Source organism: Heloderma suspectum, chromosome 3 (genome assembly GCF_057233095.1).
Source record: "Heloderma suspectum isolate Gila_16-S chromosome 3, 16-S_ref, whole genome shotgun sequence".
In the NCBI taxonomy this organism is placed as follows: Eukaryota; Metazoa; Chordata; class Lepidosauria; order Squamata; family Helodermatidae; genus Heloderma; species Heloderma suspectum.
In genome coordinates, this window is record NC_139460.1 from 59,913,991 (window position 1) to 59,928,716 (window position 14,726).

A 14,726-nucleotide genomic window follows, 5' to 3' on the forward strand; every position below is an offset into this window, starting at 1 on the left:
TTGAATTAGTTTCACTTGTCTTGTGCAGTGTTTTAGGGCAAGGCATAAATTAGCCCCTCCAATTCCACATACTCCATCCCATTGATATTATTAATATGTTTTCAGCGCTGCTTATCTAGGCATTTATAGCCTAGGCTGGAAAAACCCTTGTAAGCTTGTTTTGTGGGCACCTTTTGATGCTTTCACCTAAAAACTTTGACATTTTCTCCCCAACCCCTGTGTGGTGTTTGGCATCTAAGAAATGGAAATATTCTAGCCTTGTTGTGGCCATTACTCAAATTTTCAAAAGAACTGAAGTTCTTGCAAATGAGGATCAGTGTTTCCCCTAGGAAAGTACAAAAATAGGAAAAACATCTGTCAGCAGCTTTGTCTATAGAATTTCTACTATATATTTCAAAAATTATGCTTTTCAAGTGTTTATCCTCCACTGAGTTGTCTGCCACTCTGAACACATAAAACAACCTATACAACCACATCAAATGGATAGGTCACAAGCCTTTTTTCTTTCAGAGATCTGGGCAGATTTGTCTCTTAGTTTAATGAACATACAATGCAAAAATACAATAACATGTTAACATTCTTATACTTGGGATGCAGCTGTTCCACTCCATCATAGCCCTTTTATTTTGACGTGGCTGTGTTGTGAAGGACCATTACAGAAACACTTAAAGCATAATCCTAAGCATGCTTATCCCACTGAATAAGTTTCAGTGGGTGAAATTTTCTTGTGAGCTAGTGTGCATAAGATTAGTCTTGCAGCATAATTCCGTGTATCTGTATTTCCTGCATACAACTCCCCAGGCCCTCCATAGGCACGGTCACATGGAAGACTTTCTGACTCGATTATTTTTCTTGGATTGACTTAGATTTAAATCAGTTGGTTTTCAGAGGTTGTTTCTGATAGAACATTAAACACACACACACATATTTAGCACTTAGAAGATACCTGGTTCCAGGCACCTCTTCTCTCCCTCAAACAACAGCAGCATTTGTGAGGGGCTCTGGAGGCTGGTAGAGAGAGGAGGGGTGGGAAAGCCAGCTTCTGCCCACCTCCTTGCATGGGTGGATATCTGCATTCAGCCCACTAAAGATAATTAATCAGAGTTTCTGAATTGCATTTTCTGAGAACTAACCAACTTGAGTTATTAATTATTACTAAATATACAATTACCTGAGGAGTAATTATTATTAAGTAGGCAGTATCAGAGACTGTTTAACCTTAGTAACAATCGCTGTGTTTGCACAGAAAACTAAGCCATTTTTTTATGTTAACCGTTGTTTGTTGCCTGGGCCATGAATTGTCTTGCAGTTGAGCAAACAAACTGAGGCTTGTTTTCCCTATTTCTGGTTTGTTTCTCTCCCAACCCATTTCGCCAACCTTCAGAGTGGTTTCATTTTCAGGCTGCTGTTATCAGGTGCTTCTGTTTCAGGGTGAGCACTAGTGCAAACCAGCTAGGGATAAGCCAGGTATCGCAATAAGTAGTGGTTTAAACAAGGCCGACTTCGTAAGCTGACAACAAACCATGGGTTCTATTTGTGGTATATAGCTGGTTAACAAACTATGGTTTATTCGTGGTGATGGGTTCAGACGTTGATCTGGTTCGCACGATCACCACTGCCTACCACAGGCGCCAGGTTGCCTATTCATGCCTGGGCAATGGCTTGTTGTGTTGTCCGAACCCAGGTAGCAGGGGTTGTGCAAGGGTTAAACAACAGTTGCCTAATCCTAGAACTGGCCATGGGTTATGCAAGAGTTGTTTGACCTTCGCACAGCCCTCGCTGCCCAGGTTTGGACAACACGACAAACTGTGGCTTGAATATCCAAAATGGCTGCTGGCATGCACCACAGCCCACGATGGCTTAATTAAACCATGATAGGCTGTCTGATAGTGGAAACTGGCCCAATTTCAAGTCAAGTGTCAACAAACCACACCATGGCTTAGCGTTATGTGCACACCAGGCCATTACCTTATTTTCTCTTTTCTGTTGCTTAGAAAATTCAGATTTTCTATATTCTAGTAGTACTGCTTGTTGACTTGGTTTGAACTTGAATTTTTACCGGTGTTAGTAGCACAGTCGTATCTTCTCACCTGGTGGTGTTCTTTTCCTTAGGTTGGCAAATAAGCAAGACAAAGAAGGTGCCTTGGCAGAAGCAGATGTAATTGAGTGTTTATCTCTTGAAAAGCTTGTCAACGAGCACAAATGCCTCTGTCAGATTGTAAGTGCATTTTAACATCCTTAAACCTGATGCTTGGATGGAGCTTTGAAACTAGAATTATATAATCCTATTGTTTCCATCTGCGCTACAGCTATGTTCTCTTCTTGTCTCTGTGATCCTGAGCTCTGGTTGACTTTGCTGTGCCAGGCTGAGTTTTAATAGAGAAAAGGCAGACTTGATAGTTCGGTTGCTTAATACCCAGACAATAAGGACAACAAAACAAACTGGTTCTACCCTTTGCCCCACTTAGATGCTTTAGGCTACTACTCCAGCGTAGTGTCAATTGTTACAACAAATGTAACATTTTGGAATGCTCTGCTTTTGAGATCTATTAAATGCAAATGTCGGTACAGAAAAAAAACATCAATAGCCTTTATTGCAGTCCAGTGAAATAATTTAAGCAATGGCAAATCTTGAAACATCTTTCATCATAACTTTTAGTCTAACCTTGTATAATTTCTTTCTGAAGTCACTAGAACCTGGTATTTTTTGGCATTTCACTAAAACATTTTTATCTGTTGTTCTACACTCATCCTTAACAAAACCTTAGGGGTCAGGTTTTTCTTTGGGTCTGAAGAATTTAGAATTTGGTTTCTCCAAAAAAAGTGTTCCATTTTAATAATAGCACCAGTTCTTTTCTTCCCCAATATGTTCCTAGAATGTTGCAAGTTTTTCTCTCTGATGAACCTAATTTCTTGATCCAGGTTTTTTTTGCTGGTTTCTCAGCTGAATTTCTCAAGGGGGTGTTCCTTCCTAATAAATGCAACTATAGACACTAGTTGCACTTGTGGCATTTGGGAACTGAAAATGTCTTTTGATTCCTGTTTTGTTTTGAAACGTCTAATTATATTATGGAGGCTTGGAGCAGACAATTCTACATAAAAATATCAACTGCCTGCAGAAACTATTATCTTCAAAACGGTGTTCCTACGAACATTACATACACGTTGACAGGGGAAGCAGGGTCGTGTCTGGCATTCACGCCCCCTCTCCTGTTGCATGCACCAACCACACATTAGAACAGTGCGCAAGAGGATTCTGTGCCTGTAGAGATCCTCCACATGAGTACACTCGTACGTGCGTAGAACCCCTTCACACTTGCACTGAATGTGCAGGGACAGGACTGCTGGGCACAGCGGTGCTAGCCTATGCAGCTCTGCAATCCTTGAAACTGGTGGAGTTGTCAGAACCTCAATCTTTCTGCCATGTTAGTCTTGGAACAGGGTAGTTTCACTTTAGATGGCGACATAACATGATTTCAAATTGAGTTCATGTTTTCCACACATTTGTTCTATTTCCAGAAAGTTGCACTCTGCAAACTACAAAATATGACCACATTTGGAATAAGTGTATTGCAGCCTTGTGATTTGTAGTAGGTATTCTTCACTTTAAACAAGTGATCATATAATGTGCCTATATTTCATTTTCTTTAGGGAATCTTCAAAATTATTTCCTTTTAAAATACGATGATTTATTGATTGATTGATTTCATTTCTATACCGCCCAATAGCCGAAGCTCTCTGGGCAGTTCGCAAAAATATAATCTCTGTAATACGTTTTAATCATATATGCTAATATAGAGAGAACTCAGGTGCAGAGTTACAGTGGCTATTGAGAAAAAAGAGGGAAGTATCAGAATGCTCAGGGGATCCCCAAGCTTTGCAGAAGTAGAAAAAAATCTTAAGAGGACCCCCCCCCAACAACAACTCAGTGAGGACTGAGCATGTCAGTGGCCGCAGCATGCTGAATGTCTGTGGCGGCGTGGGTGGGGAATGGAAAACTGAGGGGAGAGGGAATGGAGTATCCTGAAATAAGGCATGACTTGATAGGCTAGAAAACTGACCAAGAGCACTCCAAACTGTTACACTTTGTTGCAGGTCCCATTTCTTCTACTGTAAAAGAACCCCAGTAAATTCTTGGGAACCTAACCTCTCATTTAAGTAGCTCTTGTATCAAATCAACAAACTGATCCCTTGGATTTAGTGTTAAAAATTTTTTGGGGGGGTTACGGGTACAGTTTCTGAAGAAGCCATCTTCAGGTTGTGTAGGCAAACCTGCACCTCTGTCCCTCTGGATTGCAGTCTTTACTGTTCAGTGCTATGTTAACAACTGAGGTAGATCAGAATGTGTATTGACAACCGAGTAGCCCATCACCTGTACAATTATTTGAGAAAATGCTTGCCAGTGAGGTAAGAATCCATTGTTCACATTCATAGTAAGTTAACAATATGATGATGCAGCTGATTTTTCTCTTGCTTATAGGAGCCTTGTTCAGCTATCATGGGCTATGGGAAAAAAATTGACAAATCCATAAAGAAAGGTTTACTTTGGCTGTTACATATTATAGCCAAAGATTTTGATGCCTTACATGAACGAATCCAGAAGGACACCACAGAACAAAAAGCAGCTGAAGAACAAGAGAAACAAGAACGGGCAGAACGAGTGAGGAAGATACGGGAAGAAAGGTACCCTCTCTTTCCTTTATAAGAAGGTTCTGTATGAGAGACCGTTATTATCAGGTTTTAATATTCATTTATTTCAAACATTTTTATACTGCCCTTTATATTGCACATGAGGTGGTGTATAGGATAAAACCAATAGAAAACACAGAAAACAAGAATATAGTAGATAAAACCTTAAAACAAGCTAAAACTTTCTCGATTTACATCAATAACATATTTTATTTTAATGTATTATATTGGATACATTATCAAATATGATGAATATTAGTGCATGCTAAAAGACAAATGTTGCCCTATAGCAAGCAACAAAATATTCAAAGTCTTTAATTTGCCTATATGAAGTTGCTTTACTAAGAGTGGCCTTTCCAAACTGGCCATTGCTTTCTTAAATCCCATCCATTTCAGTTCATCTACTCTTAAGTAAAACTAACATTGGTTACATGCCTGGGTAATATTCATTCAAGGCAAACAATTAATGTCTGCATCCAAGTAGCTACTTTAGATGCTCTCAAAGATTTGCAAGTACCAGTAGAACTTGCAGGGAGAACAGAAATATGCACCCTTTCTCATTTCATGGCACACACAGTTTATGAAGCTCCAGCAAGTTTCGAAAACTGTTTGCCATTTGATATAGTCTGTGTTCTGCCCCAGAAATACAAGTTCAGAGCCTTGATGGATATGCAGAACTTGTCACACAGTTCTCTGTGGCTTACAAAGAGAGCAGTTATGGTCTGTCTGCCCTCTGCACCAAGATATTGTCAGTTTATGATGACAAAATAGAATTACATCTGTTTATTTTGCACAATTTTACTTTTAAGATCCAGATTTTCAACAGCTTTTGGAATTTGTTTTGCCTAATTTAGCTTAAAAGATCCAGATTTTTTAAAAGGTTTGGAATTTTGGGCAGGAACCTGGGGGTGAGAAAAGTATGCTATTATGCTCCCCACTTATCTAAACAGTAGGTTCCAGTTACAAGGAGAGATTTCTGAAGTTAAATTGTGACTTTTATTGCAGAAAGAAAAGAAAGGACGAAAGAAAGAAAAAAGAAGTGTATGTTTAGCAGATGGAAGCAAGCACACATGCAGGCAGTAGTAATTTTCCAAACCACATTGGTCTAGCATCTTTGGCCAGATCCTGGCAATTTAATTCTGCCATCCAGCATTTTTTTCTATCAGTCTCTAAACCCTGATGGTTGTTCTCTCCAGCCCACATACAGGCAGGCAGGGTGTGACACAGATATTAGTGCCTTAAGTAATGGCTATCCAGTGCCAGGGTATCCGAAAACCTAGACAGGGACATTTTGCACGACCAAACTACTTTGATAGATATGTTGTGCAGGGCTACAGGCCAGGGAATAGTAGACCTGTGGGATGGATAACGAACTGTGCTGACCCCTTTCCTGAGTCCTGCATACCCCCCTCCGGCTTTTAGATGTTCCTAAATAACCCCAGATAAACTGGTTCAAAATCTCAGGATGGGAAATTTGAACCAACATCACATCTCAGACAAGTGGAATGTGCACAGCCCTGTTTAGCACTGCCTTTATGATCTCCCTTCAGGGAGGCATCTATTGATGAATCTTAACTCATTATGTTAATGTTTCTACTTAACTAGAAAATAAGTATGCTTGAAATATTGGACTATTGGCCATCATATTTTTTCAGAATAAATTGTGGTGGAAGTAATCAAAATGAAATCTGGCTTCAACAAAACTCACAAGTATCACTGAGGTGAAGCTGTTATTCTGAGGCATGGGTTGTGCTTGCCATCTCTGGCAGAAATGAAGGGCTGTCTTCAGATTCACTGTCGCGATCTAACACTCCTTGTGATAGATGTGTACCTCATTCCAGAATAAAAACAAGCGTGAATGTCTTCATGGACTGACTCCCACCTGAGATTACTTTTATTTTAAATTCTCAGTGTATCTAATTCACAATTCCTTGGCATGTCTGTCTATTCCATTGATTTGCATTTGGATCCAGCACAGGGTTCATGCATTCAATTGAAATACCATTATGAAATACAGAGTTCCAGTTACACTTAATCAGTCCAAATAATGAAGATCTCCAGGTGAAACATACTGCAGTACAATTTATAAGCTTTCCAAAGCAGTGCATAAACATTGCATTTACAGGGCTCAGCGTAGAAGAGTCTGTTGTTGTGCGCTCAACCATCTGTCTTGATAGCTTTCTCTAACGAATGGGCGAGGAATTTATCTGTTTTAACTAGGTAACCTTGTAGATAAAAGCTGTTTTGGTAAGATTGCACAGTATCACATTATTTATTTATTAAATTATTTAATAATATTTCTATGACTGCATACATTTGGGACCACTTCATTTGCTTTGAGGAAGGCTTTGTAGTGAAATTGAAGAGGCTTTCCATATTATAAGAGAGAGAAAAAGATTTTGATCATAGTAATGTCTTCCTTCTCAAATCTTTTTGCCCCTGACTCCCCCCACCCAATTTCCTTAGTTATAGTTACTATATCTGGGGTAGAAGATTTTTTTAAAGCTGACATCTGAAATAAATGAACTGTGTATGGAATTTATGGGACTGTTGTGTTTTCTTTTTCTGATTACTTTTCTTGTTCCTGGTGTGCAGGAGCATAGATCATGTATCTAATCTACATAGATAATGGATTGGGAAAGCTCTTGGAGAATATTAAAAATAAAACTAATAAGCCAAGCCAATCAGTCTGCATGATTTTACAGTGAGTGAGTGTTACGTGCACATTGGTCTTACCAAAAATCCTTTATGAAAGAAATTTTGCAAAGTGTAACCAAAAAAGCTATACATTTCTTGTCACTTGTGTCTCAGAAGTGCTTTGAATACATAACTAAACAAAGTTGGCTCCAGAAGTCCTTCCATGAGCAGAAGAGGCTTTCCCCTAATAGAAGGACATCTTTGGATCCCTTCCCCTGCTTAAGCCTCATGGCCACTGTTTCTTCTCTTCTCCCCTCTACCCTCCTTCTTCCTGGTTGGCCTACCACATTTTCATTCTCCATTAAGTACCTGAATGTAGCTGAAAGGATGGAGATAAAGGAGGGCATGTGTCTGTCTTTAACTGTCCTGGGATCCTACATAGAGTACTTCAAAGCCAGAATACCGATAGCCTGTCTGTGCAACCTGCTGTATCAGAGGTCCCCAAACACACTCGCCCCTCTTCTATCTTTCTTGCTCTTCACTACACTTGATAAATAAGGTGAGTCACAAAGCATTCAACATGGGTGCTGTAAAGACAGCCAAAGAAATGGGAGAAACTTCAGGATCAGGATCAGGTAGTGGTCCTGTATGCAGTAAAAGATTTGGAAAGTATAGGGATATTGTGTACTAGCCCTACTGGGGCTTGGTTGTAATGGACTTTTATATTCAACTCCTTGCCTTAAGGATAGGGAAGAATATGCATTTAAATGATGAGAGCTGGTTTAGCAAATAGATAAGAAAGTGTGAGTTGTAAGCCAGGAAGTTTCATGCTCAGACCTCAGCCACTGATTGTGTCCTCAAACAAGCCACAATTCTCTCAGCTTCACATCCACCTTTTCTAATTTGGGGAATAACACTTGCCCACATTACAAGAGAGTTGTAGGGATAACTGACCTAATGTATGTGAAGTACTTCAAACACTTTAAGGAACATACCTTAAAAAGCATTGCCTTTGGATTTGTGTTGATTCAAAATCTTCCATTTTCTTTCCTCTTCTTTATAAACGATAATAAAGAGAACGGAAAGAGAAAGAAGAAGCTGACCATGAAGGAAGGAGTGTTTTGGATGAAGCAGACTCTGAGCTAGTAATTGGCAACCCATTCCAGCCTATCTCAACTGTAATCACTGAGGTATTAGAACACTCAAGTGTATGAAAAATGTTTGTGATAAACCAGATTTGAGACTATTTGGTAGTAGATGTGGAGGCAGAGTATAGTAGATCTAGAGACACAATGTTGATTAAAAACCATTCTTCCTGCTCACCCTTCCCTTTAATAGGTAACATCTGTGGAGTAACAGATCAGCAGCTGTCCCTGCCAATATTAAATCAGCATTTACCTAAGCTAATCTTAAAATAAATAGGTTCCGGTACACATAATTTTCAGGGAGGGACTTGTAACATGATTCTCACCACGTTTACTCTGAAGTCATTCTCCTTGATTTTCAACAGGATTTGCTTCCAGATATGTATGCCTTGGATTTTCAAAGTATAGTCAATTTTCACTGTGTGGTTAAAGTAATTTGAGAAGACAATGGTGGCCAGTTTGTTTGACAAATGTTCCAAGAGTTAAGCCCAATTTATTGGATATTTCATGTTACAATACCTATGCCGCCCTCCTCCCCAACCATACCTTAATATGAGCTGGAGAAAAGCAGCCCCATGCAGGTAATACAGACAAAAGCACATAATTAGCTCTATGCCAGAGTCAGAACCATAGACTCTGCTGCCTTTCCAAGAGTGCCATAAACCTCTGCTGCTATAGCAGTTGTGGCACCCATTCCACAGGCCAGCCACCAACTTTCTAGGAAAAATACAAAATGTGGGTTTGTTAAATCTACACAAACAATTGTGGAATTCTTGAATCAGTGTTTGGAAGCAGTTTGGGGTTAGATGAGGGTGAACAAGCTTAGGCTTAATCCAGACAAGACAGAAATACTGTGGGTAGGAAAGGCAACTATTCTGGATGGAGATTTACAAATGGACTCAGACTGGGTTGCAGTCCCTCTGAAGGACCAAGTGCAGTCTGGGAATTCTTGTGGGCTCCACACTAACGGGGGAAGTTTAGGTGGCTGCAGTGTCCAAGCATGCTTTTTACCAGAAGGGTATACCAACTACAGCCCTGTGTGGAGAGGACCTTGCCACCATTATCTATGCGCTAGTGACATCCAGGCTGGACTTGGGTAATGCGGTCTAACTGGGGCTTCAGCCACTTCAACTGCTGGGAAATACGGCCACCTAAGTGTTGCTGTGGGGTTAGGTGGTTGGAATATGTGATATCTCAGTTGCACTGGTTGCTGCTGCATTTCTGAGCCTAGTCAAGAGGTGTTTCTAACCTTGAAAAGCTTGAACCATTTGGGATCCAGTTGCTTGAAGGACCACATTCATCCATATCTGTCTGCCCACACTTTGAGATCATCATCCAAAACCCTACTTACATGGCCACCCATGAGAACAACTAGGCTGGCGGGCACAAGGGAGTGGGCTTTTTTGGAATTGGCCCTACATTTGTGAAATTCTTTGCCAACTGGGGTATGTTAGACCCCATCACTGCAAACCTTTAAAAGGGCCCTAAAGATTTATTTGTTTTCTGTTGCATTCTCTTAAACAGGATTTTATTGGGTTGCTGGAATGAAATGGTTTTAACTGTAATTATTTATTGGAATTTAGTGCTTTTACTGGGATGAAGTGGTATTACTGGTCCTTAATAATGATTATCTTTAGTATTATGGTTTTATTGTTAATGTTTACTATAGTTACCGTTCAACTCCAAGCACTCGTGGATTAAACTGATTTTCTAGATCCTTTTCAGTTGGGCCTGGTTTTGGAATGGAAACTGCCTTGGTCGTTTTTGGGGATAAACTTTGCTGAAGGAAGAGTGTGAAGATGTTGGTTGTCTTGAATTTCTCAGCAGCTTTTGATACCATCAACCATGGTATCCTTCTGAACAGGCTGTTTAAGTTGTGGGTTAGAGGTGGTTCTGCTCCTACTTGTATGGTCAATTCTAAAAGGGGGCACTGGGGGATTATTGCTTTCCCCTGGAGCAGTTATACTCTAAGGTTCCACAGGGCTCTGTTTATTCCCCGTAATGTTTATTCATGTTTAACATCTACATGAAAATGTTAGGGGAGATAACCTGGCGATGTGGACTGAGGGTGTCACCATCATACAGATGACACCCAGTTCTATTTCTCATTTTCATTTCATTCTTGTGATGCAATGGATGTACTGAACCAGTGCCTGTGTGCAGTAATGGACTGGATTAGGGCCAATAAACTGAGACTCAAACAAGGTGGAGGGTCTATTAGTGGATGGGTCTTCTGCCCAATGAAGTGGTGCTCAGCCTGTCCTGGAATGGGTTGCATTCCCTATTATTGATCAGGTTCGCACTTTGGAAGTGCTTTTGGATCCAGTGTTGTTACTGGAACTACAAGAGACCTCTGTGGCTAAGAGTGCCTTTTATCAACTTAGACTGATATACCAGCTGCAACCCTATCTGGACAGAAATAGCCTTGATAGAGTTATCTGTGCTCTGGTAACCTCCCAGTTGGATTACTCTAAAGCATTATATGTGAGGCTGCCTTTGAAAACTGTCCAGAAATGTCAGCTAGTCCAAAATAAGGCAGCAGGACATTTCTGGGCTCAATTCGAAGTGCTAGTATTAATTTTTAAAGCCCTGAACAGCTTTGGGCCAAGTTACCTGAAGAAGCATCTCCTCCTCTATATACCTATCTGGGCATTAAGGTCATTTTCTGAGGTCTTTCTCTGGGTGCCGCAACAAATGAGATGAGGCAGGTGGCTACTATACGGAGGGGCCTTTTCTGTTGTGGCACCCTGGTTATGGAGTACCCTTCCCGAAGAGGCTTGCCTGAGATCTATGCTGTGGTTTTTGAGCACCAGGTGAAGACTTACTTATTTTGCCTGGCTTTTTAGTCTTTCCATTTTAAAAATGTGTGTTGTGCTTTTTAGATTCTTACACTGCTGCTTATCCTCTGCTGTTGATTTTCTCAAGATTGGGTCTTTGGTTTTATTTTGTGGCTATTTTAATCTGCTCTAGATTTTACAATGCTTTATTATATTTATGCATTTATGGTATACATTTTATTTTGTGAATTGCCCAGAAAGCTTTGGCTACTGGGCAGTATAGAACTGCAATAAATAAACAAAATGTTATTTATATTGTATATTCATTTTTGGAAACTGCCTTGGGAGGGCCTATAAATATTTAAAATCAGGGTGGGGGACCTGTGGCCCTGCAGATGTTGTTGGACTGCAACTCCCATGAGCCCTAGCCAGCATAGCCAATGGTGAGTGATGATAGGAGTTGCAGTCCAATAACATTGAAGGGCCTGGTGTTTCTCATTCCTGTTTAAATTAATACATTTTTGTACATGCTTTATTTCTATTTGTTTGATTAAATAAATCTGTAACTCCTGCCTTTCCAAATTTGTTCAAGGTGGTTAACATTTACATGAAATCTATCAGAAAAGCCTCAACCAAACAGTCAACATTAAAAAAAGAGCTTCATTAAATCCAGTTTCCTTAAACTGTTCTGGATTGTTCCCTCCTCCAGGAGCCAAAGGCCTTAGTAAAAGCATAAACCTTAGGGAGAGATGTAACTGGCTTCATAACTGCAATACCTTTTAGTTCAACTTCTTTGAAGTAATATGCATATATTGGGGGGGGGGGAGATGGGGAGAATGTCAGCTGCTAGGCTTCCGAAATCAATGTAAGTGATTAAAGGCTTAGCATTCCCAGCATGGGGAAAACTATATTACATATTCCAAGTACATTATACACAGCGATTTGTTGATGGAATCTCCCAGTAATCTGTATGTACATATAGGGGAACTGAATTAGGGACACAGAAAATATTTGTACAGCTGAACTTTAAAATACCTGACATTTAAACACAATTAAAATGTAAAGTTGTATATAGCAGCCCCTACTAAGAGTAGAGAAACTGAATATTAATTCAAGATTTAAATCTTCTAAATCTGAGGTTTAATTTATTTTATATTATTGATGATCTGTGGTCTAGTGGGAAGGATTGCATGGAGACTGGAATACAAATCCCAAGTTGACTGTGAACTAGCTTGGAGTAGATTTTTTTCCTTCTGTGCACATGCTTATTGTGAAAGTGAATGACGTAACACCAATAAAATACTTTGCTTAATATGTGCTATAAAAATGCATAATGATTTATAAAAACAACTTGTAAAACATTTAATATGTGAAATACATTTTGATAATCCTTGTAAAGTATCTTCTCTGGCTTTTCTTGTTGATTTCTCATGTTCTCTCCCCCTCCTCCTCTAAATATATTAGGTCTGCCCCACTGCTTTACTAAAATGACATCTTTCTGTGCTTTGTCAGAATGAAAAGAAAATTGAAAAAGAGAAGAAGAGGCAACGGGAAGAGAATGAGAAGGATGCCATTGCCTTGAAACCTAAAACAGATCAGGAGCAAATGGATGCTCAGAGCCTGAACAGCCAGCAATCAAATGACTGTAGACTGGTAGAAAGCTATAAATCTGCGCTAACACAACAGTTGGAACATGAAGATGAGAATGACCAGCAAATCTCAGAAAGCCTTGACTCTGGTGATAATGCTACATTGAATTTGGGAACAGGTGGGTTGAGTTCTATGGCCTTAAACTTAGGGATCTATAAATACTAGCTTGACCCCATTCCCACTCCTCCAAATCCCCTGGCGGTCTCAGAATGATTGGGCGAGAGAGAGGTCAGGAATTTCTCTTCCTTTGTGCTGTGGTTTGAAGAAGAAAGGCCCTCCGTCATCTGAGGTGAAGCAAGTAACAGCTGTGGCCTTCTTGACTGAGACATCCGCTTGAGGCTTACCTAGAGCTCATGCTGATGTCTTCTCAGTGTCAGGCAAAAATGTATTTTCCAGACCTCATAAAATTGTTTTAATGCTGAAATTTTGTTTTATTTTTCTATTTTATTGTAGTTTTAAAGATTTTATTGTGTTTACTGTTTGATACTGTAAGACACTCTGGAAATACTTATACTGAGAGGCAGGATACAAATTTGTAACATAAATAATAAAAGTTTGTTGTTCAAATGCTAGATGTTTTATGACCAGTGTTCTTTCAATTTCCTTTAGAGAACAGTAAAAAGAAAGCAAAGAAACTGAAATTAAAAAGGAGTCACCGAGTAGAACCAGCCAGTACCGAAGAGACTGTTTCCCCACATCCTACACCAGTAGCACCTCTTGCACCAGGTAAATTTTAAAAATAATAGAACTACTGGTATGTCAGTTTCTGCACGCTGTAGTGAAATTTCCTTTTTGAGCATAGAAAAAGTAGATTGCACGTGGCTTATTTCATAACATAGGTATTTTAAGTATAAACCAGCTGCTGTTGAATTTTCTTGTACACAGTGAAAAGTACTGTGGTAGTATTTCTGTTACTATAGAATTCCTTCAAATCTTTTAGTTTACTAGGGCAAGCTAAGTTGTGTCATGGGAGATTTATTCCACAGATAGGGTAGACTAGATAGGTGTTCTAGAACTAGGAATATCTGCTGTAAATAAAGTACTTTCTACATTTTACCAAATGGCTGTCTCCATTTTATGGTTTTAAGGTGACTATGTGCTGTTCTGATGCTTTTCTCCTTGATGAGGTTCCTTTAAAATCTTGAGCTAGTACTCCTTGCTTTCTTTTGAGTAGCTGCCTTACAGAAATGGATTCAGCTTCCCAGGTTTACTCAGGTTTTGGAAGACAGAAACAAAATTCAAAGTGATCTGGATAGACTGGAGTGCTGGGCAGAAAACAACAGAATGGCATTTAATAGGGACAAATGCCAAGTTCTGCACCTAGGAAAAAGAAACCAAATGCACAGTTACAAGATGGGGGATACGTGGCTCAACCACACTACGAGCGAGAAGGATCTTGGAATTGTCGTCGATCACAAGCTGAATATGAGCCAACAATGTGATGTGGCTGCAAAAAAGGCAAATGCTATTTTGGGCTGCATTCATAGAGGCATCGCTTCCAAATCCCGGGAAGTACTAGTTCCCCTCTACTCAGCACTGGTTAGGCCTCATCTGGAGTACTGTGTCCAGTTCTGGGCACCACACTTTAAGAAGGATGCAGACAAGCTGGAGAGGGTTCAAAGGAGGGCAACAAAGATGATCAGGGGACTGGAAACAAAGCCCTATGAAGAGAGACTGAAAGAACTGGGCATGTTTAGCCTTGAGAAGAGAAGACTGAGGGGAGATATGATAGCACTCTTCAAGTACTTGAAAGGTTGTCACAGAGAAGAAGGCCAGGATCTCTTCTTGATCATCCCAGAGTGCAGGACACGGAATAATGGGCTCAAGT

At 39.9% G+C, this 14,726-nt stretch overlaps 1 protein-coding gene across 4 annotated transcripts in view; it reads left to right on the forward strand.

The window, feature by feature from the left end:
• ARL13B (ARF like GTPase 13B) overlaps nucleotides 1-14,726 on the forward strand; it is a 62,950-nt gene that overhangs the window by 41,918 nt on the left and 6,306 nt on the right. For all 4 annotated transcript variants that reach the window (XM_084843392.1, XM_084843393.1, XM_084843395.1 and 1 more), the window contains exons 5-9: nucleotides 2,113-2,218; nucleotides 4,481-4,683; nucleotides 8,402-8,516; nucleotides 12,761-13,016; nucleotides 13,508-13,624. In XM_084843392.1, the coding sequence (XP_084699518.1) occupies nucleotides 2,113-2,218; nucleotides 4,481-4,683; nucleotides 8,402-8,516; nucleotides 12,761-13,016; nucleotides 13,508-13,624 (797 nt within the window). The remainder of the gene's footprint in view (nucleotides 1-2,112; nucleotides 2,219-4,480; nucleotides 4,684-8,401; nucleotides 8,517-12,760; nucleotides 13,017-13,507; nucleotides 13,625-14,726) is intronic.